Source organism: Artibeus jamaicensis, unplaced genomic scaffold (assembly GCF_021234435.1).
Source record: "Artibeus jamaicensis isolate MK-2021 breed Jamaican fruit bat unplaced genomic scaffold, CSHL_Jam_final contig_466, whole genome shotgun sequence".
NCBI classification, from domain to species: Eukaryota; Metazoa; Chordata; class Mammalia; order Chiroptera; family Phyllostomidae; genus Artibeus; species Artibeus jamaicensis.
The window spans coordinates 20,962,984-20,988,839 of NW_026521844.1; the positions used below are offsets into that span (position 1 = coordinate 20,962,984).

At 39.3% G+C, this 25,856-nt stretch overlaps 1 protein-coding gene across 1 annotated transcript in view; it reads left to right on the forward strand.

Moving 5' to 3' along the window:
- The window catches only part of ATP13A4 (ATPase 13A4), a 239,599-nt gene extending 216,801 nt beyond the window's left edge, over positions 1-22,798 (forward strand). The window contains exons 52-58 of the mRNA XM_053667251.1: positions 2,076-2,172; positions 4,257-4,329; positions 12,545-12,719; positions 15,061-15,263; positions 17,917-18,005; positions 19,563-19,643; positions 21,047-22,798. Coding sequence (XP_053523226.1) covers positions 2,076-2,172; positions 4,257-4,329; positions 12,545-12,719; positions 15,061-15,263; positions 17,917-18,005; positions 19,563-19,643; positions 21,047-21,307 — 979 coding nt within the window. The 3' untranslated portion in view covers positions 21,308-22,798. The remainder of the gene's footprint in view (positions 1-2,075; positions 2,173-4,256; positions 4,330-12,544; positions 12,720-15,060; positions 15,264-17,916; positions 18,006-19,562; positions 19,644-21,046) is intronic.
- Positions 22,799-25,856: the final 3,058 nt, after the last annotated feature.

Here is a 25,856-nt window from a genome sequence, read left to right on the forward strand (position 1 = left end):
TCACCAGGGGCCACATCAGCCTGTGGCTGCCTTCAAAGGGACGAATGTAACTTCAGGACTGTATAAATGTAGCTACTTAACAGTAGTTAAGTGAGAGTTTGGCACTGCTGCCAGGTAGAAACAAGGTGGAGGGTCTTGTGTTTGCCACCTGTGTCCTAGATAGTTGCACAAAGTTCCGGTTGGTCCATCCAAAAGGCATTAGTATTTGAACTTCAGATGCTCTTTTTCGCACATGTGGCCTGATTCATTTGTAAATATGATATACTGTTTTAAATTACAAGTGATGATGTAAAATTTCTCTAGTGGCTGGTGGTTCAATGATATTTCAGGGTAGAAACTCTTTGCTTTGATAGTTCATAGATTTATAAAAATTAGATGTGGTTCAGCTCCATTAGGCTCGCTGTACTCTTGCTCTCTGTGACGCATGCTGATTCTGGAGAAAGTGGCCCTCAGAGGAGCGATATTGCCCTCAAGTCCTTTAGAGCAACAACTGTACCTTATTCGTTTCTGTATCATTGTGCCTCTCACTAAACCAAATGCATCAGAGCATCTGCTTACTGTTTGTGGAATGCATAGATAAATGAATGAGCAGCTTAAAATACATACTCAGTAGGAGTAGCAGTAATATTGGAGGTCCAGGCAAACATTCTCTATTCTTTAGTTAGAATGGGTTATTGAACTTCCCTTTGAATCTGCCTCTTATTATTATTATTTTTTTTTTGGTAAATGTACCCAACTATAGAAAAAGGATAAAATGACAAAGTTTATGTCAGACAATGTTCCAGGCTCCACATGCTGGCCCCTTCTCAGCGTGTCTTCTGCTCCACCCACGGTGGGGAAAACAAATGTAGTGCCGCCTAGCCTGCTGCGAAATACCTGCCCATGGCATCTTGGCCCCTCTTCCACCTGAACTTTCTCATTTACTTGAGGCAAGGTGGTTATGGTGTAGCTTTTTTAGGTTTTCCTTCTCATGTCCCTGTTCTGTTGACAGTCTCTGAGCAGTGCTACAGAGACTACATCACTAGGGTGTCTACATCACTAGGGACCAGAAACAAAAGGGGTGTGAGTTGCCTCCCTATGGATTTGTTTCTGCTGGGAAAAGAAGAGGCCGCAGCCCTGGCTAGAATAGCTCAGTGGATTGAGTGCAGGCCTGTGAACCAGAGTATCGAAGTTTGATTCCCAGTCAGAGCACATGCCCGGGTTGCAGGCTAGTTCCCAGCAGGGGACTCACGAGAGGCAACCATACATTGATATTTCTCTTCCTCTCTCCTTCCCTTCCCCTTTAAAGACCGATAAATAAAATCTTTAAAAAAAAAGAGGAGGCCGAAAGTGGGGATGTTCACTATGTTCCCCACTCTCCCATCACACTACTGCCTTGCCTGTCTTGTACAGCCTGTCATAATCCATCACCCAACCAAGCCCCAGTTAAAGGAGTAGAAACTTAAATAATTTTTTAAATAGAGGAATATTTGCTTTTTAAGCTGCAATTTTTACCCTTACCTTTATCTCTTTTGGTCTTCACACCAGCTCAGATTATTACCCTTGGTTCTTCCTGGTGTATGGAAGCCAACAAATCCCATTTCACCTCCAATATTGGAGTCCCATCGACCCTTCCTGAAATGCTTTGGGTCTCTAAGGGACTTGAAAGCAGACACAGCTGGGTTCTTAGGAAGCGAATGTCGTTAGGATGTAATGAGTCATAGTCAAGTCAATGTTTCACATTTTCCACCTCATCATAATGCATTGTGTTTATAATGTACCTGTCAATCTTCTTAATTCACTGAAAGCTTATTGAAAATAAAGACTAAGCCTGATTAATTGATATCCCCCAGGACTCTTAACATAAGTCTGGTAAATCATAAACCCTAACTAAAGGTGAGTGCATGGATTAATGAGTGAGGTAATGATTAAAAGAGACAATAAATGAATGAGTAAATAGACAACTGAGAGGATAAATTGGTGGTTAAGTGAATGTGTGTCAACAGGCTATTAAAAATTAAACTCTTTTTGAAATATAAAGGAGAGTGGGAGATGTGTATCACATATAACCAGTTACTTTTCTTTTTCTTAAACAGAGAAGGCCGAGCTGCTCTGGTTTCATCCTTTGGAGTATTTAAATACTTGACCATATATGGTATAATCCAGTTTATTGGTACCTCACTGCTCTATTCGGTATGAATCAAAATAATTCTTTTTTGTTTTAGTTGCATTTACGTCACTGGTTTATTCTTTGGGGGTGTAGCTCCTACACAGGATACAATGTTTTATATATAAATGACATTTCTCAAAATAGATGTCTACAAAGTGGGAACTTGGTATAACTGCATGAAACGTAGAGCTAGGAATAAATAGATGTGTCTCAGTTTTTTAGAAGTGTTGTTTTTCTCTTGAAACACTTGAAACAAGTGTTTCTCCTGAGACACTTGACCTCTTCAGGCCTCTATTTCTTCACTGGATTATGAAGAAAGCTTCAGAACAGCCTAAATATAACTCAGCAGGAAATGGATCAGTCACCAACTGTGGAATATTTTTGGCAAAAGACTAAGAAGAGATAAAAAGAAAGACATGTTGTTGAATTTGACTTTGAAGGATTCAAAAGCTAGAGAAACTTCCATACTGGAGCTTTATTTCTGAACCTGCCCAGAACTTACACATTTAGACACGTCATTAGTACAGGATTAGCAATTCTTCATTTAAAAAAAAAAGGATTGTTTAAATTAAGTGATCAAAACAAACACATAAGAATTAATTAGCTATATGGAAGAAATATGTTTACGTTGAAAGAATACTTTAGTAGTTCAGTCATAACTTGTTCTACAGTAAAATGATTGAATGAATTTAGGGACCACATCAGGAAAGGAATTAATTTACTGCTTTTCTAAGACATTTGAGAGGTGACTGAGAGGTCCGTGGCACTCCAGCATCTGGTGGGCTATTACTAGCAAAGATAACTCACAGAAGGTTAAGGGGCAACCAGATGGGTAGAAACAAGACCTGGACTGGGAGTCAGGAAGCCTAGATTCAAGTTCTGCCTCTATCACTGAGAGCAAATTAGATCTTGCCCTTAGCCAAGCCTCTATCTGCCTTTGGAAAGTTAGGCTAGCTGATTCCCAAAACCCTCTATAATGCAGGTCTATGTAAGTTGCTCCTAGCATGAATACTAAAAGTGCTTTAAAAATTTTTTCCTGTCGCATCCTAGTTCTCACAGACTAGGACAGAGTTGAAACCATGGTCTACTTTGAAGCCATTCACCCTCATAGTCTAGCCAGGGGTGTCCAAACTTTTGGCATCTCTGGGCTGCACTAAAAGAAGAGTTGTTTTGGGCTGCACATTAAATACATTGTGACACATAATCCCCCCAAAAATACTATAATGTTTTAAGTAAATTTACAGTTTTGTGCTGGGCCACATTCACAGCCATCCTGGGCAGCATGCAACCCAGGGGCCTCAGGTTGGACACCCCTGGAGACCTAAATAGGACTGTTCCTAAGGACCTGCACCTGGAAACTTCTCAGCCTTGGGTTCACCCTCTAACAGGCCAGAAATGCTTTTCATTTGTGTCTATCAGGTTTGTAAAGTCCTCAGAGCCAGATTATAATTTGGTGCTCATTCAATCTCTATGCAGAAGAGAAATAAGACCCAGCTGCAAAAATGTATTGCAAGCAGGTCTGTAGAGAGGAACAACTTGACTTTTTTTATTTAAATGCTTCAACTATATAAATGCGAACATAAAGGAAGCTCTATGTCTATACGAGCTTCAGAAAGACAGGTGTGCTAGACCGAAGTCTGCAGTGGGCTTATTTGAGGCAGGAGTACTTGTTCAATTTATGAAAGTGAATGGACCTCCAAGAGAACTACGGTGTAAACTCAGTCCACGAATAAAGATGGAAAGAAACACCTGTTCAGTTACTTGAGGCCTTAACTTTACATTTTAAGTTTGAAATTCTCAGAAGAACTTTTGGGCTTTAATTTCTTATGTTAAAAATTCAATTGTCCAGGCTAACACTATAGCTGTTATACTACTGTGACCGGTCAAAGGGCTGACCCTTGTTGCTTTTATGGAATTAAGTTAAACACTGGGAAAACAGTGGTCTGGTTTCATTTCCTCCAATAAGATGCAGAAGACAAGGTAAGTCACTTTCTTCCTAAAGAGGAAAGAAAAATAATAGTTACTTTAAAAAGGAGTGGCAGAAATGATAAAGTGCTAAAATGGTAGAAGCAACCAACCCTTATATCTACTTTTGTTTCCTTTTCAGCAACTACAACTCTTTGGGAATTACCAGTATCTAATGCAAGATGTAGCCATTACTTTGATGGTCTGTTTGACAAGTAAGCTATTTAGCAAAGTAAACTGTATTATTTGTATTTACCCATTAAATTCTAGAAATGTTCATCCAAATGAGATGTTCAGAGAAAGGTGCACCTTAACTACTAGAACCTCATTTCTTTTTAAAAATACATATTTTATTGATTATGCTATTACAGTTGTCCCATTTCCCCCCTCCCCCCTGCACACCCACTCCCACCTGCATTGCCCCTCCCCTTTAGTTCATGTTCATGTGTCATACTTTAAAGTTCTTGGCTTCTACATTTCCCACACTATTCTTGCCCTCCCCCTGTCTATTTTCTACCTACCATCTATGCTACTTATTCTCTGTACCTTTTCCCCCCTTCTCCTCCTCCCACTCCCCTGTTGCTAATCCTCCATGTGATCTTCATTTCTGTGTTTCTGTTCCTGTTCTAGTTGTTTGCTTAGTTTGTTTTTGTTTTTGTTTCAGGTGTGGTTACTAATAATTGTGAGTTTGCTGTCATTTTACTGTACATGTTTTTTATCTTCCTTTTTTTAGATAAGTCCCTTTAACATTTCATATAATAAGGGCTTGGTGATGATGAACTCCTTAACTTGACCTTATCTGAGAAGCACTTTATCTGCCCTTCCATTCTAAATGAAAGCTTTGCTGGATACAGCAATCTTGGATATAGGTCCTTGCCTTTCATGACTTGGAATAATTCTTTCCAGCCCCTTCTTGCTTGCAAGGTCTCTTTTAAGAAATCAGCTGACAGTCTGATTGGGAACTCTTTTGCAGGTAACTGTCTCTTTATCTCTTGCTGCTTCTAGGATTCTCTCCTTCATTTTTATCTTGGCTAATATAATTATGATGTGCCTTGGTGTGTTCCTCTTTGGGTTCAACTTCTTTGGGATCTTCTGAGCTTCCTGGACTTCCTGGAAGTCTATTTCCTTAGCCAGATTGGGGAAGTTCTCCTTTATTATTTGTTCAAATAACTTTTCCATTTGTTGCTCTTACTCTTCTCCTTCTGGTATCCCTATAATTTGGATGTTGGAATGTTTAAAGATGTCCTGGAGGTTCTTAAGCCTATCCTCATTTTTTTCAATTCTTGTTTCTTCATTCTTTTCTGATTGGACTTTTTTTCTTCTTTCTGGTCCACTCCGTTGATTTGAGTCCCAGTTTCCTTCCCATCACTATTGGTTCCTTGTACATTTTCCCTTATTTCACTTAGCATAGCCTTCATTTTTTCATCTAATTTGTGACCAAATTCAACCAGTTCTGTGAGCATCCTGATTACCAGTGTTTTGAGCTGTGCATCTGGTAGGTTAGCTATCTCTTTGTCACTTAGTTGTATTTTTTCTGGCACTTTGATCTGTTCTTTTGTTAGGGCCATTTTTTTGTCTTGATGTGTCTGTTATGTAGTGAGGGGCAGAGCCTTAGGTTTTCACCAGGGTGTGGCAACTCAGTTGCTGGGTTGTGATGCTGTATATGGGACAGGGGTCTGAGAGGGAACAATGGCATTTGCTCTTCTCTCTGCTGGATTTCGGTCACTTTCCCTGCTTCCCTCAAGCAAGTTGGGCTCTTCTGGTGCTGATTCTCGTGTGGGTGGGTTTGTGAACATTCTAGGACCCTGTGGGTCTCTCCAATGAACTCTCCTGTGAGGCTGGGAGTCTCTTCCGGCACCTCAACCCCCACAGGTGTTTTCAATCAGTGTTTTGAGGCTTTATTTCCCTGCACTACAACCCTGGGTTGCGCAGTCTGTCTCACTTCCCAGTTATACCTGGTTTATCTGCGAGCAAATATGGGACACCCTGGCCTACCAGCCACTGGTGCACTGCGCCCATCCACAATTTGCTGCCTTGCTGGGTCTGCCCACTGCCGCTCTGGGCCTGGGTTCGCCAGCTGCCACTCTGCTGCAAGCCCTCTCTGCCCAGCTTCCTGACTCCGCCTCTCCTATGGGTCTGGATGAATGTGTCTACTACTTTAATTCCTTGGTTGTCGGGCTTCCATATAGTTCAATTTTTGTCAGTAGTGGTTGTTTTTTGTTTGTAAATTTTTGTTGTCCTTCTTTTGGTTGTGTGAGGAGGCACAGTGTGTCTACCTACACCTCCGTCTTGGCTGGAAGCCAGAACCTCATTTCTTATTAATTTTTTGAAAGTGGTGTTGGAAGAAAATTGAGACTTGAAATCTTCAGACCTGGCATTCAAGTATCCTGAAAGCAAATATGTTTTAGCCTCATAAAATTTTCAATATATTCTGAGTTCTTTGTAGGTCTATAGCTTGTACATAGACAAATGGAATCTGTCTATGGAATCTGGAAAGGAAAATCTTTGAAACTCAAAGGTCACTTTCCATTATTTGGCTATGCTTCATGTTGATGTGAAACCAGATTTTTGCTAAGTCTTTGATGTGTGAGAACAAGTTCTAGCATTTTACTCTTGTGGAATTCTCTCAAAAGCAAGGTGTGGCTTACAGCAGCTATTGCTCATTTCCTTCCTTGTGGATGACACTGATGTAGTATTTCCTATCAAAGAACTTGGGTTTGATACTAACTCTTAATAAGTGAGAAAGGTGATTGCCTCAACAGAGTAAAGGAAAAGAATGATGTAGTCATCTTTTCTGCCTTGTTCAACAATGAAAGTGTTTTGAAATATAACATAAAACATCAGGCAGTGCAGGATATTAATAACCATGCAAATTTCATGTTGAATCATAAAACATGAAACTGATATTGAAGCCATTTATTATATCAACCCAACGACAAAACTTACCATATCAGAGACATAAGTATCAATTTTGATTCTTATGGTTGAAATGTCTATTCATGGCCCATTAAAATATTTTTCTACATGTTATTCATATTCACATGACTGGATAACTTTAAATCAATGACATTGCTCTGCAATGTTGGACACTTTTAAGTAATTTGCATAATTACTTGTGAATATGGGCAATGATGCTAAAAAGGAAATAGAACACCAGAAAGTTCCAAGAGCTAAGCTAACAGTCGTAGCATGAAAGAAAAAGCCATGGCCATCCTTCACCACTCCCTATCTCTGTGACCTTTGGCAAATTATTTATAAATCAAATAATTTCCTGATAGGAAAAGTCCTCATAGTGTGTGGATCAGACAAAATAATACATGTGACGTGTGTAGCATAATGCATCACACACTGGGAGCACTCACTGTAGTATTAATGATACCACCATATGCCCCTATACTCTTTCTTCTTGCACAACGATGCTAACTTGGGGAGCCCTTGGAAAGAGTTGGACTGTGTACAAGTAGACTGTGTGATTAGTAATCCAAAACACTGGGTGGTAGTCTTAGCCTTCCCTCAGAATGAGAGATGACCTTGAGCAAGTTATTTTGAGCTTCGACACACTTAATTTCACAATATTGCTGATAAATCTGATTCCCACGGCAGTGGGTATACTTTCCTCTTTCTCAGGACAATAGCCTGGTATCTCCCTGCCAGCTGCCCAGTTAGCCTCTCATGTCAGAGCAGGCTCAGTGGGAAACTTGGAATGACTTACGGCAGGATCCCTGTTACCAAAGGGAGAAAAGGTCTCAGAAGGGTAATAGATCAGAAGCTTAGTGTTCTACCAGAATGACAGCACTTTATGCAAATATTATTCAACAAACATGGAGCTGGTTTGGTAAATGGGCTGGGCTCCAGGTAGGTTGGTAAAGGTGAGAAATGGAGTCAAGAAACAGCTATTTTTGTTTGCTTTTTGCTCTCTGCCTTCTGAAACTATTGCTTTCCCGTCCCTATAAGCTCAGTTATCCTACAGGCGGATCATTTCCCAGTCAATTCCAAGTATTAAACGATCTCATCTTTAGTTATAAAATACCCAGGCCTTGCAAATTAACATTTTGTGTTTTTATCTGATTTGAAGCTTTGCTTCGCCTATATCAAGCCAACCCTATGGCTTGGAGCAAACAGTAGTGAGAAGGCCGTGGTCTCTACTTTCCTTGCAATGGTCTCTACTCACCTACACTCAGGCCCTGCTTCAGGGACTCTCAGAACAACAACTGCAAAGAAGTTTTTACTTCAGTGGGAGTATAGTACTCTCTGTTCAAGTGGCCTCTGTATGACAGGCATTTTAAATTCGGAGAATTTTCAGGGGGCCCATTGCTGAGTTATTGGGTTCTTCAGAGAATCCCTGTGGACTGGTCTGGACTAGACCTTTCCCTGACACAGTGGTGCTCTCTCTCTCTGACACTCCAGGATTCCTTTCAGCAGCTGCCTTCCAGTGGTACATACCACAAAGGTTTTTTTTTTTTTTTTTTTTTGCTGCTGTGCCTCTAACCCCGGCAAACTGCTGCCTTGGGCAGATTCCTCCCAATACAGCTCTGGTTTGTTTAGTTCCCATAGCTTATGCTTGACCTACAAGATATTGATGGTAGATGTATATCTTATTCTCACTGCTGCCCCCTCTTTCTTCCCTCTGGCATTGCAACAGGGGAAGGAGTGAGCCAATCTGGACCTCAAAACCACAGAGGTCTCTCATAGAGTGGTTGTAATGACCCTCACTTATTTGCGTTGGGGTAATGCAGGAAAAAAACACGCAGCTCTTTCTGCTTCTAAAGTTCCTTTAAAATCGCTTGATAATCTCTGTAGCTTTCTCTTATATAGTCGTATGTAGGTAACAGTGTGTGGGAGACTAGGTAGGCATGCTTTCAGTTGAAGGACCCATGTACATACTATGGAGATTTGGCAAAGGGCTCTTTGTTTACATTATATTGACACTTAAAATTCATTGTCCTCAAATGTGAAGCTCAGTAGACTTCCCCAGACAAAAGGAAAATTTCCAAATCAGCATCCTCTTAGATGTGTGCGTCTCCTACTATTTGTTAGGCATGTACGTGCCTGGTGCATAAGACTGGTTACTAAATTCAGAGTTTAGTGGGGGAATTCACATACATGAATGAATGAAATGCAAACCTGAAGTAGTAAGTACCAGGATAAAAGAAGTTCAGAAAAAGAAGAGATTGCTTCAGGGAAGACACAGCAATGGAGAAAAAGGAGATATACTCAGGTTGGCTACATGGAAGAGGTAAGCATTTGCACCAAAATAGGAAGGGTGGGTAGATTCCAAATATCTTTTACTAAAAGAAGGGAATTTCAAATAGGAGAAAACATCATCAGCAAGAGAGAGATGATAAAATACAGAGCATGAGCTTTTCAGTTTGACCACACTGTAGAGCACTTGAAAAGAAACATCAGAAGATAAAATTTGAAATGTGAATTGGGTCAGATCACAGAACCCTGACTCCCAGGCTGAGAACTGTGGACATCCACCTGCAGATGCTCTGAGTCAGTGACAATTAAACGCTCAATGTAAAATCATTCTCACCAAGGTCCCTATGTTTCCAAGTTCCCAGGTTATGGCTTTGACCTTAAGATTGAGTTAGTATGAGACAAATACAATGCCATTACATATTGAATTTATTTACTTGCTTATCTATATACACCCTGCCTTGTTCCCACAAGATTTAAAGTCAAACGAAAGCACCTAATAAAACAAAAGTAGGTTTACGATTGTCTTGTGACATCCTTTGAGTGAATAAAGCTATTGTAATAATGATAACCTGCATTTCTCTTTCCATACAAGCAACTGTAAACCTACTTTTGCCCACCCCTGTATATTAAGGGTAAAATTGAGGAGAAAAGGAAGATGAAGTCAATTAAGAAAACACATGCCTTAAAATCCATTTGACTGTAATAGGCCTAGAAGCCATCTTGAATGGAATTTGTTCTTGCTACATCTTTGTTCTCTCCCATAAGACCCACTTGAATTAGATTTAAAAAATAGAGAAAGGGAGATGTTTCAGAATATAATTCTCACAGAAATCTGAGAACAGAAATTCAGAAGCACGTGGCCCTTGGAAGGACTAGAACACTCACAGCTGCTTTCTTTATTTCCAAGAGACAATCTTGTCTTTTTCTTCTTCTTTCTATTCTTACTGTTTTCATCTCACTTCTACTCATTCACTCCGCAAATGACCCTAAATGGTGACCCTGCTGAATCTCCATAACCTTTCTCCTTGTCTTCCCACAGCTAATTAGCTTAGTTTCTAGGTATCTTATTTGCAAATCTCTTGACAGAAAACTTCGTGACCTACTTTGTGTCAGATGATGACCTCTAAGACAGTCATTTTTATGAATGAAGATGGGTTCACACAATCCAGGCCAATCACTTCAGCACATGGGGGGAGGCAATATCCAGGAAAGGAGGCTATAGGAGGGAATTCATACATTCTATAAAGACATCTCTTTTTTAAATTCCACCGGGGCTTCGATGACTCCTAAGATTTTCTAGTTCTCGGTCCCCCTGGAGAATTTGATGGAAAACATAGATCTTTGCAGTTAAAAAATTTCATGATGCATGCTCAAAATTTTGCATGTAATTTAGGTGAGTTCATGAGCCTCCTGCAACATGACTTACATGACTTAAAAAGTCTATAATATGGGATAAGCCAATTATTTAGGAGAAGCATACTTACATTATATCCGGATGATGCTGAACAATTAACAACTGTACTTTGACAATAGGAATTAAAACTTATAAGTCCTCCCATACAGCAGAACCTGTGTTGGGTTCAGTCAGGTACAGAAAATGGAATGAGACAGGTTGTGTTCACTCAGGGAGCTCACAGTCTGCTGAGTGCATGTGTAAACAGCTTGGTTTAATGCAAGACACCAGTGGCAATATGAGTAATGTCCTGTGGAAACTTAGAGGCAATAATTAATTATAAATAAAATATAACACTCCACCAGTTTTCATTGCTCTGCATGCAATCTGATAGCATATATCATCATCATCAATATCATCATTTTAAGGAAAACTGGACATTTCAGAAAAGTTTTCTCTGTCCACTGAAACCCAAGGTTGCTATCCAAGCTCACACTTCAGGGCTCCTCATTCTATCATGCTTAGTTCCTGGGGTCCATACCACCACATTATGCTGTAGAGCAGAAAACACATGGGGCTTTAAAGCCCTTTATGCAATAGAAGACGCCCACCTATGTCTCCTATTGGACTTCAAGCTCTCTGAGGGCAGGTGAGAGTCCTTCTTCTCTGCATACCCCATAGCCTTTAGCCCAGCACCCTCCTGGGGAGATATTGCTTAAATTAATAAGGGTAGAGCCTTAGTTACAGAGCTTTAGGATAAGATAGTTGGAAGGGCCTCTGAAGACATTTAGACATTCAAACACTTTCATTTTATATTAATACATGAGAAAGTGAGAGACTGGTGAGTTTAACATGATTACCCCCAGAACACATGTTGAGCAAACTGAAAACTACTTTATAATTTTCTTATCCCAAGCTGGACATTTAGGCCCCACCACCCTGCCCATGTTCATGAATGCATAACTAACTATGCACAATTTATTTTCTTTCTCACTCCAAAGAAACCAGTGATGAGTTATGAAATGGGACATATTGATGGTTATGAAGGAAAGGATGGAAACATGACTAAGATATAAACCTTTAAATTTGATGTTTCTGATTTCTGACCTTCCCTTGCTTCTTTCCTGCTCTGCCCTAAGAAGTACATTCCATTTTCATTAGCTTGGGAATGCATGGCTCCCAAGAAAAATGAAGATACTATAACATATTTTAATATTTTCATCTAGAAGCAAACATTTTTTTAATGAACTCCTTTTCCTAACCAAGACTAATGTGCTCTAGCCATCCGCCACTTACGCACATTTCCAGGCAGGAAGAGAACATACCTCTAGCATCTATCCTGGTACACAGAAGTGCTCAGAGAACATTTGCTGAATGAATAGTAGAGTGAGAGCTTTTAAGATAATTTTTTCCCAGCATCTGAAGATGGGTTGAGCTAGATGCTTTCTTACTCTCCTCACCTTAACTCTCCACTTTCCCATCATCACTGAGAGGTAATAGCAATGCTTATCTATGTAGAAGGCCATCTTCTCTTACATACCATTTCTGGTCAGTCTGATTGTAGAGAAAATATTTGCATCATGCAATATGGTAAATGTATTAATTACAGAACTTTGAATACATTACTTTTCATTTCTGAAGCTAAAACTAAAGCCTGGAGAAAGCAAAGCTTGATAGCATCGGATCTGCAACTGGACAGTGTACTTTCCTAGGTGTAAATTCTCAATTCACATGTGCTCAGTCTGAGCCCTAAGGCAAGATTCAAAACAATACACATCTCAATCTTTCATTCTCAACAATGAAATTGTAATGGGGAAAATGCATTTGTCTTTCAGTGAGTTCAACTCATGCCTACCCAGAGCTGGCTCCGTACCGCCCAGCCGGACAGCTCCTCTCTCCGCCTTTGCTGCTCTCAGTCTTGTTGAATACCTGCTTCACCTGCATTGTGCAGGTCTGCGCATTTCTCTATGTGAAGCAGCAGCCCTGGTACTGTGAGGTCTACAGATACAGGTAATGTTCATTTCCTTAGGTTTCTTTTCTGAAGGTGGTACAATGAGTACAACTGGATTTGAACATACACCCTACAATTTTAATTAGCAATAGTTGTGTTTCCACATTGCAAAACACCATTGGTGAGATAGAACAGAGAGTGCAGTTAATGAGTAGAGTCCTGGGGTCAGTCATGTAGAAGGGGAAGGAAAAGAATTTTACATTAGCTGTTGAGATATAGATCTGACAGCTGGTTGACTGAATGAATGTATTAATTCCCTGATGGTTTGGATATAACATATAGACCAAGGTGGGAAAACATTTCTTGCAGAGGGACAGACAGTGAATAGTTTGGGCTTTCTGGACTAGGTGGTCTCTGCTGCAATTACTCAACTCTGCTGTTGCAGTGAACAGCAGCCACAAGTAATACACAAACAAGTGGATGTGACTACACCGCACAAAACCTCACTTACAAAAACAGTCAGTGAGTTGGATTTGGTCTGTGGGCTGAAGTCAGCTGGCCCTTGATATATAAGGGGTGTGCCTGAATTAGTTTGAGTTTTTCAAATGAATGTTAAAATTAAAATGTTAGCTGATGATATCATTGTTCTGACTGAACACTAGACACAAGGCAAGTCTCTTCACCTCCCTGAGCTTGAATTTATTTAACTGTAGATTAAGGGTTAAATGAGGGGAACTATGCCATAGAAGTTTAAACTTATTTTTTCTGACAAAGCCTGCCTGACCTCGAGAAAGAAAGGCAGGAAGAGAGCTGATTTTTTTGGTTGTTTTGTTTTTGAAGCTGGGCTTGTAGGCATCAAAGCTCAGACATCAAAGCTCCAGCACAGTGAAAGGCAGTAAAACTGTCAAATGATGCTTAAGATTGCCACCTAGACCCAAATGACATATTACTTGAAATATATGTTACTTAAAATATATGTCATTTTTGTTTCAAAACCAGATTGCCCCCAAGTTGGAGTGTACACAGTCAGAGAAGTACAGGTCTGATTAAGTCTAGGAGACAGCATGGTGCAGGAGAAAAGATGATAGATGGGTAGGCCTGCCTCTATCACTAACTAGCTATGTCACATTGACCCTCAATTCTCTCATCTCGATGTAGGTATGTTGCATTAGATACCTTTTAGTATTAAACGCTCTACTTCAGACCTCCTATTTATCCCCTTTGTGCAAGAGTGCTTTGTTAACTATTGATTGTTTCATTAATCTGTTAAGCAAACATTAACTGAATATATCCTATATACAAAGCACATTTTGAAATCCAAGGGAGCCAAGAGTAATAAGACTTAAGACTTGCATTTGAGGTCATAACTGGAATATAAAATTTATAAACAATTGTAATAGTAATAAAAAGTTTCAAGATGAATGAGAAAGCTGATGGAGACTAATTTATGGGTTTGATATTGAAAATAATAAACATTTCAAACAGATCAATCAGAGCTGGAAAAGCTCTTAATTATTTTCTCTCAGCAAATGTTATGTGGCATCACCATGATGGGTGCTAAAGATTTGTTGTAAACCCAAGTAAAACAAACAAACAAACAAACAAACAAAAACCAAAAGAAAAATTTCACATGCAAGGAACTCTGTCATCCTAGGCATGAAAAATAAAAACATATGAATGAATACTTGCAAAAGAATGAGCTAAGTGCAGCAATAAGAGGGAACAATGGGGCACCAATTCTGCTGGACAGCAGATGTAAAGACCCGTAAGACAGAGTGATGTTAGAAGGAACAGAGATGTGCAAATGGTGATATTTGGGGAACAGAAAATATTCCTATAGGTTTGGAATATAGGGAGTATAGAAGAACTAGCAAAAGATAAGGCTGGAAAGGGACATTGAGATGAGAGTCTGAAGGTCTTCTGGGCCTGCCTAAGAAGTTTGAACTTAATTTATTAGCAAATTAAAGCCACAGACACTTATAAGCAGTGGGGTGTCATACTCAGACCCTTAAGTAGAGCCTTTGGTTGTATGAGGAGGGTGGCTTAGAGTGGGCAGATTCAAAATGAAGAACCAACTTGTGAGGCTTACATTAGTCCACAAAAGAGAAAATACACACATACTTCATTTACTCTGAATTGAAAGGAATTCCATAGAAAATCCTTACTCAAGCTGTTTCAAAACAGATCACTTGTTCTCAATGGAATGCTGGATAAAGAACAATCTTGACTTCCTCTGAATTTTATGTCTGCTTGGACATTGCGAGAGGTTTTTGTCATGGTGGTTATTGGCTGGGACAGTTTGAAAGCTGAGGTTCTGCGGTAGTGGTAAACTAATGTTTTTCCACTAGCTGGATCAAAGTCAAATAAAAAGTCCCATACATGCTGGTAATTCTTTTGTAGCGAGTGCTTTCTGGACAACCAAAGTGATTTCTCAACAAATATGACTTTGGAAAGAAACTGGACTGGAAATGCAACTCTGGTTCCTGGTTCAGTTTTAAGTTTCGAGAGTACCACACTGTGGCCCATCACCACTATCAACTGTATCACAGTGGCATTTATCTTTTCTAAGGGAAAGCCATTTCGAAAACCCATCTACACAAACTGTAAGTATATGAAGTTCACATTTTATTAAAAAGATTTTCCACTCCCCTCCCCAGAGGTGCAACTCACTGATGAAGTGATTGGCAGAGAGGGAAACAATTGCACTGATCTAAAATTGATGACTAAATGGCAATTTTTGTAGGTGGTAGAGCCAGTGGCAGAAACCTGCTCATCTGCAGATAAACACAAGTACTTTTGAATCACATGAGTGCTACCCTATTGTGAATCATCAAGAAGGATTTTAGGAACCAAGTATAAGTCAAGATATTTTGTAAAAGGCTTTCCCACCAATTCAAATACCACTTGGCCTTGTAATAGCTTTATAAGATTGAGCAATTTACTTTAATCACTCTGTACATCTGTTTAATCACTAGTGAGGATGAATATATTTTCATGTTATTAGACATTTCTTTCTCTCTGAATTTTATTTACATTCTTATTCATTTTTTTCTATTGGATCACTGTTATATTTCTTATTTATTAGTATGAGGCCTTTATTCCTTTGTGATTTTTTCCATTGCCTTTATGTACAACTTTTTCTCATTGTGAAGTCAGATTATTGTATATTTAGCTTTTTTAATTTCTTTTGATGTTTTTTGAAATACAGTATTAATTTGGGGGCATAATTTGAAATAGAGATCAAACTAGTTTATCCAACTAGTCCCTAGTTTTTCCAGCAGATTTTATCATTTGATATTCTTTTTGGTCACTTATTTCTCAACTGCATGTAACATAGTCATTATTGTACCTATATGCATATATATTTATGGTTTTCTCACATATATAATTTATATTATGTGTGTTTTAATATTGTGTTTATTATGTTATATACTATATATTAATTGTATGTAGTTAATTTTTTATACTATCTTTTCTGTTTCATTGATATGCTAGCCTATTATTGATCTAGTAGTCCACTTTAAAATTGTAGTTTTATAATTAATGAGTAGTAAGGTTAGTGTATTCTCATTACTCTCCATTTTAAAAAATTCTTACTTTTCTTCCTTATCCATTCTTCTAGATAAATGCTAGAAAAAAATTGTCAAGCTTTTAAACAACCCCTTTTGCAAAATAATGTATTTGTTTACACACTTTAGTCTTCACATTTAAGAACATGTCATGTCTCTTCTCTTTTATTTATTTATGCTTTCTTTTATGTCTCAGTAAATATTTGTGATTTTCTGCACTATAGATCCTACACATGTATTTAAGAAACAAATCCTATGTTTTTTATATTTGTTTATATTGTGAATGACGTTATCCCATTATATTTTCTAAGTGATTATCATTAAACACATGTGAAAGGTATAGTGTTGTTTAACATTTATTTTTCTATCCAGAACTCCCTGAATTTTGCTATTAATCCTTGATGTGCTAAGAGATAATTATTATCATCTGCAAATAATAATTTTTCTTCTTTCTTTCCCATAGCTAAAATGTTTATTTATAGTTTATTTATATTTTCTTAGTGCATAGTCCAGAATTTCCAGGACAATGTTAAATAATAGTGGTAATAGCAGGTAGTTCTACTCTTTAATAAAAATGCTTTTAGTAGTTTTCACTTGTAAACATAATTTTGAATATTGGTTCATCATGTAAAAAAAATACCCTCCTGTTACTAACAAGTTAAAAGTGTGTTTTAAAATCCAGTTTGGGAGATGTGTTTCATCAAATGCCTTCCCATCACCTACTGAGATGATTTGGCTTTTTTCTCTCCTCGGACCTATTGCTAGAATAGGTTATATGAATAAATTTTTAAAAGATTTTATTTATTTATTTAGAAAAAGGAGAGAGAAACACAAAGTCCTCCTCTCACGAACCAGCAGCTATATGAATAAATTTATAATTAAATCACCTTCATATTCTTGAGCGAGCCCTAGTTACTTGTGATGATACATAAATGAAGATATTGCAAAGATTATGATAGACACCATATAAAAAACAAAAACTTGTAGGGGAGAATTGGGGAGTCTTTAAGAATAAAATGATATTTGAATTTGGCTTTTTTTTTGAAAAATTGGAACTTGCCAAGAGAGGAGGACTATCATCGGCACAGAGTACTCTGTGGACCGAGGGCCAGGAGCTGGAAAGGGTTGGGTCCTTATGGAAGCAGGAGGTGTGTGATTTAACTTTCCTATGCACATGAGGAGGAGCAATGAGAAATCAGTTTAGAAAGGCTGATCGAATCAATGTTGTGGAAGGCTGTGGATGTCGATCAAAGAAGGATCTGTGGATTTATTCTGTAGACAATGAAGAATGAGGCAGGACCTAGAGGACTGCTTGTCCATGCATGCACACCTCCATACATACATGGTGATAAAGCATCAGGGCCCCCCTGGTGACCATTTGCATGGACTGGTCACCGCAGGATGTCCCGGTTCCCCAGGACTCCTCAGGTGAGGTAGCTCCTTTATGGAGGTTACTATAATGCACTTATTAGCATCTCTCTACACTTAAGCCTTTCAAGGAAAATCTTTAAGATACCACCTTTGTCTTGTAAGCATGAGAACATATTTTAAAGCACATGAGGATACATCAAAACATCTGAAGATGTATCTGCTATTTGCCCAACAGAGATAATTGATTCTGCAATGCATGCCAAAAATACGCGAAACATTCCTCAGCATCTAAAAATAATGTTTGGTGTTTCTTCAGATATGTTCTCATTTCTGCTGATATCTGCCTTGAGCCTCACAGTTTTCATTCTGTTTTCTGATTTTCAAGATATATACCGAGGAATGGAGGTAAGCGGTAATTCATTTGCACATCTGTTAGGACTGGCACGTGCAATGAAACCATATTTACACCGTAATTTGAAATTCTGTTACTGCCATAGTCTCTCTGACCACTAAATATTGTGAGGCTATTTCCATGTATGAGAAAAGCAAATAACTCAGCTAGATCTCACATACCCTAGGCTCTGATTGTTTTCATATTATTGGTATTATCAGTTTGGTACATGTATCCTATTCGCACCTGGAATATTATGTTTGGATATTTTATTCTCCTATGTTAAACTAGTATAATAGCATTTATTATACCAGTAAAATTTATTATACTGTTATATATTAATACTATAATTAATTCTTCAAGTTAAAATTTAAAGTATACAGTAGAAATCCTTCATAATGTAGTTGTGAGGAGTAAGACAAAATAGACTTATAGGCCACTTATTTTTCTGCCTGTCAGATATTGGTTGTGGAGGGTTTTATTTCAGTGGACAATGCTTGATACATGGTGCAGTGGGTTAAAATTAAATTTATGAAGAGGTTAGTGAACTTGTTCTTGGACCCAGCATTGTGGGAGATATAGAAAATGATTGACCCTTGGCTCTCACTGTGACCTGACCTACTGAGCCCCTCAGACAACCCTCAGGCCCAGGGTGCTCCATTTCACCATCCAAGGAAAGACTGTCTCCATTTGGGGAGGGGAATAACAAACTGTCACTTTGAAATAACTCCTATCAGAGTAGAGAGTTAAAAGTGAGCATTTAGACAGTGTGGAGGATCTATGCTATTAGTCAAAAAGGCAGCTCCGCCCTTCACCCGGTCATCCACAGTCTACCCCGCAGGATCAGAGACAAGGCTGTGTGGCTCTTCTGTGTGTGTCTGTTGTGGTTGCGGCCATGGGAGGGCAGTCGTAGCTGTCACACTCATCAGTAAGTGCAGTTGGTGGTCAGTGTGCAGTGCGTGCCCCTTAACACTTGAAGTGTGCAATGAATGCTTCTTGAAAGAAGGTGGCCCGTGTGGGTCCGACTCCTCCAAGCTGTCAGATTTAGGGCTGGGGAGATTCGTTCAGGAAAAGTGTCCTTCGTTTCAATTACAATAAACTCGAACTTTTGTGCTCCTCTATGTTTACTCATAGGTTAATTTTGCTGAAAGAATGAATTTCAATTAGATTTTGCTTTGGGAGAATTAGAGGTAATAATATTATTAGACGAATGATTTAAACTTACACCCACTTCCCTCTATCTAAAAAGATAAAAATGGAGAGACACACACACAGGCTCCAAAGTGTCCTGTCTCACGTCTGCAACCCAAGGCACATTTACTCGATGTCTATCATCAGGCAAGGGAGGGCGCACACGACAAGAGACAGTCCGTTCTGTTTGAATTCTGGCTCTGCCTTCTGTCTATCGGCTTTGAGACCTTGGCCAAGGTACTGATTGTCTCATCTGGAAAGCAGTGAAAATAATGCCTACCCTCCAAGCTCAGAGTTGTTATAGATATATGAATTAAATAATGTAATTTTTCAAACTGTAAGATATGGAAAGTATAGCAATAATATTTCCTTTTTCACAGTTAATTCCAACCGTAACATCATGGAGGGTTTCAGTTTTGGTGGCAGCCCTCATCCAGTTCTGTGTGGCCTTCTTTGTGGAGGTAAAGTGATTTCTGTGCAGTTCCTGCTCTTCTGCCGGGAAGCTAAACAAACAAAGGGTCTCATTTTCCACACATGCTCATTTTTAGGGCACTTCTGTCCCCAACAGTGATAGTTATTAAGGGTTTATATAAACTCGTACATGTACCCTATGGGAAAATGCCTTGGAGAATGATTTAAAATTCTTGGAAGGCTGCACAAAAATGCTCTCGGTATCTGTAGCACAGAAAGCAAAATGTCAAATTAACTCTAATGTGGCCCCACGTGAGAGCACTGCATTGCACCTCTCTAGTGTTCTCAATACTCTCCCAGAGACTAGACCAGGTGACCTTCCGGCTCCGAGATTCAGTGAGGCCATCTAAAGTGAAGGACTGTCTTCAGAAGGGCTTCCTTAATGACGAGAGATGGGAGTCATTGCTTCTTCTAGTCAATTCTTCCCCTTGAGGGTCTTCTCCCTTCATTTCTCTTCTAGTTAGTGTACTGCATTTCTTTACCTTCTCAGTGAAAGCTTTGGGTACTATTTTTTTAAGGGTAGTTTTCTTTAAAAAAAGATTCATGTATTATAAGTCTGTTGAGAAAGGTGATCAACCAATTTTTAAAAATATGTATATACACACAAATATTCCATTGAAAACACACAGTAAAATTGAAGTATATTATTTTTGAGACTATATTTTTAATAAAACCCAAGTTAGAAAAAAACTTGCATGCACGAAGGTATCATAGTATCAATCACAGTGGTAAATGATTAGACTCAGGTGTTTAAAAGATGCAGTTTCTTTAAATAGTTGTACAGCAATTTGAAGAAATGTTATATAGTCATTAAAAAGGACTATCACTGTATATTAAAGTCAAGTATAAAAGTGGAAGGCAAAATTTGACCAATTCTATTATTCATGTATAAAGTGTGTGCATGTGAACATAGAAAAAAGAGAGCGTGCAAAATGGAAATCAAAATCCGTTTAATTGCTAGTTCATCTATTCATTCAACAAACCTTTACTTGGCTCTTTCTATGTGGCATGTGGCAGGTAGCAGTGATTTTTTTCTTATCTGGATTTTGAGTTTATTGAGTATACTAATTATCATTTCAGTCTGGCAGTGACATAATTCTAAGTTATCACCTTAGATCATCAACAGCCAGGATTTAGCTAGGAGTCTGTGGAAATGACAGGCTGTATGTACACTTCCAGCAGATTTCTGCGAATGCAAGTGTGCTCTTGCTTCTCAAGGGAAGGAGGGGAGCTGCTGGGCTTCATGGGAACTGAAGGGAGAAGCTCCCCCAGCAGCAGCCGCAGCAGCAATAAGCACATCTCAGGGGAGGGCCTGGGGCAGCAGCATGTGGTGGTAGCAGCCAGGCAGCAGGGGAAGTGGATGATGGTTTGTTTTTCTCACCTCATTTTGCAGGATGCCATCCTTCAAAATCGAGAGCTCTGGCTATTGATCAAAAAACAATTTGGATTCCATTCGAAAAGCCAATACAGGAACTGGCAAAAGAAGCTGGCAGAAGACCCTACATGGCCTCCCACGAACAGGACAGATTATTCGGGCGATGGGCAAAATGGGTTCTACATCAACCGAGGCTATGAGAGCCCCAAAGAGGTTCCGAAGGGGAAGCCCGGCTGGGGAGGCCAAGCCACGGAACAGCATTTTTGGACCAGACTGTAACAGAACTGGGCTCTGCACGTCCTGCAGCACCCCCTCCCCCGAGAAACTAAAGCCCTGTGGGGAGGCGATGCTACTTTACCCTTTTCTTTTCTCTCTTTAGCTGAGGACTCAAAGCACTTTTTCCAGTGTATTGAGCTTTGCAACAAAGGATCTGAAATATGCCTATCTTCTACTATTGAGGGAAAAATGCATTGCCTGGATTATCATTTTTTCATAAACTTTATTCACATTACATAGCATTATCCTGGTTAAAATGTACACCTTGTCACAGCAGTGAGACTAATAGTATGAACAGCAACAAAAGGAAAATTGAAGAAGAATTTTGGCGTTGAAAGTTTCACAGATATATTTTTTATTTTCACCCACAGGAACAAAAGAATTCGGAAAAAGCACCCTTATCTCCATAAATGCCACAAATATCCTCAACTTTATATTCCCTTGTGAAGAACATTCATACACATGTTTTTCCAAGGTCACTAAATTTCTTTTTTTCTTTCGGCTCCCTTTGTTCAGTTGTAAGAAAAAAACAAGAATTGACATTGATGTGGGAAAATCCAGCTTTCCCTGTGGTGAGCTGGGGCAGTGTGGGAGGGAGGAATGATGGAGGCTTCTGTTGGCCCCACGCAACTGGGTTTGGGCACCGCAGCGAGGGTCCAAGCAAACTCCACCGAAGGTGGCCTCTCCCAGAGCTTGTTGTTCTGGGGCCAATGGGCTAGGTTCAGAGTAGGTCACAAAAGCAATAAACTAAACTGTTGAACTGTACTTCTAATTTAAAGAAGTACAGCACCTTTATTTACTCTTTATTACTGACAGGTGAAATACTGAAGTTTGTTTGTTTTACTCTAGAAGTTGGCCCACACTCTGCCTCATTTGTCTTAAAAAACAATCATAGGCATGGGACCCATAATATCTGTATCTAAAGTGTGACAATTCTTAGGCTACTAAACAATCTTAAGTCTCATTCTATCTTTTCATTATCTAAATCAATTATTAGATGTACATTAACAACCATAAGAGAGGGTACACCCTTTATGAATATATTGTGGACACTATAACCTTTAATGTATACACCAATCCCACTGTGACCATGGCAGGGAATTTATTCCTAGTGAACATTTTCCACTATATACTAGGCTTTACTTGTAACAATGAATCAAATTTTGCTAACTTAACAGATCTTTAACATTTCACAGGCAATTAGGTAACCAGTCTCATTCCATGAGTGTCTGTTAGGCGCCTGACACTGGTGTATGGATTCAGTAACACCCTTCGTTACACAAACCAGCAGCACAAATGCAAATTTCTATAAAAACAAACCCTCTCAATTTATATTTTATTTGCTTTTAACCTTTGGTGCACAGTTCTTGGAGAATAATTTTCAAAATGTGTCTAATTCAGTAGCTACTAATAAAAAATGAAAAGGTAGAAAGATACTTAGCTTATGGTTAAGTAATGTTATGTCAACATATAAATATGGTAACTCGGGTTCTGTGAGCAACACGTCATGTCCGTATTTAGTAATTTGACCTTTAAAGCAAGAAGAGTCAATTGACACACTATGGCATTTAGTTAGGATAACAATGTGTGTAAAAATCCTGACTTAATAAATGTACACCTTTTTCTTTTGCCCCAATTTTTCCAACAACCTGTTTGGTGTCTGACAAGTGAAAATCTTTATTTCACACATCTTTGTGGAGGTGGAACTGATAAAGTTGAACTCTATATTAACTTTGCTAAAAGTATGCTCAGAGGAAGGCTTCCTAGTCTCGGAAAAAGGCCCAACAGAAGCATAATGAGCCAGGCCACACACCGATGATCGCCTCTGGGAAAAGCAGACTTTTCACCCTGAGCTGCCCATCCGTAAGAGTGGCCATTTGCGGGGAACACTGGTGACTAGCTTCGTGGACTTACTTTTAAGGGTGAAAATTACTGGGGTCTTGAACAGTATGTGAAAAATTAATCCATGAATTTAACTTAAAAGTGCACTGTGCCATTGTCTAGCACAGGGAGGACTGTCATCTGGAGTGGAGAAGTCCAGAGTTCTTTAGAAAGATTTGACTTGAGGATTCTCGAAGGTCTGACCTCAAACCTGCCCACTCCCTCATGCGTTGATGCCATGATTCCTCTGCAGTCACCTTTATTGAAACGTACACATACCCTGGGAAAGGTAACACCTTACACTGCCACCAATCTCACCCTAATTTGATAATATTAGCAAAGTGCTCATTTTCTTTTCAAACTGTTGCTGGAGAATGGGACATAAAAGAAACAGGAAACCAAACCTAGAATAAGAATGAAGGGGCAAATATAATGATGCTGTGTCTTGGTGTGCTCCTTCTTGGGTCCAACTTCTTTGGGACTCTGAGCTTCCTGGACTTCCTGGAATTCTATTGCCTTCGCCAGATTGGGGAAGTTCTCCTTTATTATTTGTTCAAATGAGTTTTCCACTCATGGCTGTTCCTCTTCCCCTTCTGGCACCCCTATAATTCGCATGTTGGAACGTTTAAAGATGTCCCGGAGGTTCCTAAGCCTCTCCTCATTTTTTTCAATTCTTGTTTCTTCATTCTTTTCTGTTTGGTCATTTTTTTTCTTCCTTCTCGTCCACTCCCTTGATTTGAGTCCCAGTTTCCTTTCCATCAGTATTGGTTTCCTGTGCATTTCCCCTCACTTCAATTAGTTTAGCCTTCATTTGTTCCTTTAATTTGTAACTAAAATCAACCAGTTCTGTGATCAACCTGATCACCAGTGTTTTGAACTGTGCATCTGATAGGTTGGCTATCTCATGGTCACTTAGAAGCATCATAATTACATTAGTCAAGATTAAAATGAAGGAGAGAATCCTAGCAGCAGCAAGAGATAAAGAGACAGTCACCTACAAAGGAGTTCCCATCAGACTGTCAGCGGATTTCTCAAAAGAGACCTTGTAGGCAAGAAGGGGCTTGAAAGAAGTATTCCAAGTCATGAAAGGCAAGGACCTACATCCAAGATTGCTCTATCCAGCAAAGCTTTCATTTAGAATCAAAGGGCAGATAAAGTGCTTCTCAGATAAGGTCAAATTCAAGGAGTTCATCATCACCAAGCCTTCATTATATGAAATGTTAAAGGGACTTATATAAGGAACAGAAGATAAAAAACATGTACAGTAAAATGACAGCAAACTCACAATTATTAGTAACCACACCTAAAGCAAAAACAAAAGCAAACTAAGCAAACAACTAGAACAGGAACAGAAACACACAGATGGAGATCACATGGAGGGTTAGCAACAGGGGAGTGGGAAGAGGAGAAGTGGGGAGAAGGTACAGAGAATAAGTAGCATAGACCATAGGTAGAAAATAGATAGGGGGGAGGGCAAGAATAGTATGGGAAATATAGAATCCAAAGAACTTGTGACACATGGAGACAAACTAAAGGGGGGGATGGTGGGGGAGGGGTGTGCAGGGTGGAGGGGAATGAAGGGGGAGAAATGGGACAACTTTAATGGAATAATCAATAAAATATATTAAAAAGAAAAAAGAAAAAAAGCATGAAGGGGCATTATTGGGTCACGGTGTCTGGTAGGAGGTACCCATACCTCCCCAGAGGTCCAGGGGAGGAAGAGAGAGTTCCGGGTTAGTTGGAGGCAGAGTTGGCACCATGAGAAAGGGAAGCCGTGAATCAGGGAACCAGGAAGAAAGAGAGACAAGGTCTCTCCTGCCGCTGACTGCAGTACGTGGCCCCTTCTGTTACCCTTATTCCTAACCCTGCAATTACATTGTGGAGCACTTGTGGCCCTGGGGTAAAATCTGAATCAGTTTAATAGGTCCACATCTTTCACTGAGTCTTCTGTTCAGTCACTTTATCTTCCATATTCCCGGTTCCTCCATTGCACACCCCCCTCAATATTTACCTGAACGTTTCTTTTATGTAACGCTTATGCTTTTAATGATGTCACAGGAATCCCATCACTGGCTGCTAGTGTGTTATAATGTCTGATAAAATCTTAGGGTATAGAGACTGTAATCATTTTCCCCACCTGCTGTTGACAACAATTCCACTGGAACGGTACTAAAAAGCAGTTTGTTTCATTCAACACATAATCAATAAAATGCAAGCATAAAATCACAACTCTCCTTGACTTCCAGTAAAAGCTTTAAAAAGTAATATAGGATATGATTTTCTAAAAATGGCACCTGAAACCTACTTTAATGATCTCTTTCTAAGGTTAAGACCTTTGAAATACTTCAAAAGCCAAAGGAAACAATGTGGGCAAAAGTAACAGTCCGTTCTTGCTTGTCAGGGACTTTTCTGATAAGTGAGTAGTTTCTGAGAGAATCACTGGATCTGAAAATGGGAGCCAAGAGCCCCTTCCCCACCAGCCCTCCCCACCACCCATGGGCACAGGAGCAAGGGGACGGGTGTCCACCCTCAACCGGCTTCTTAAGCAAACTGCTTCAAACTGCCTAAGCAAATGCCCAATTTCCCAAGTTCTTTTCTGACCAGGAGTATGAATTTAGTTGTCAACCCTAACCATTTGGAACTCTTATCTTTTTTTTTTCAAAATCACATT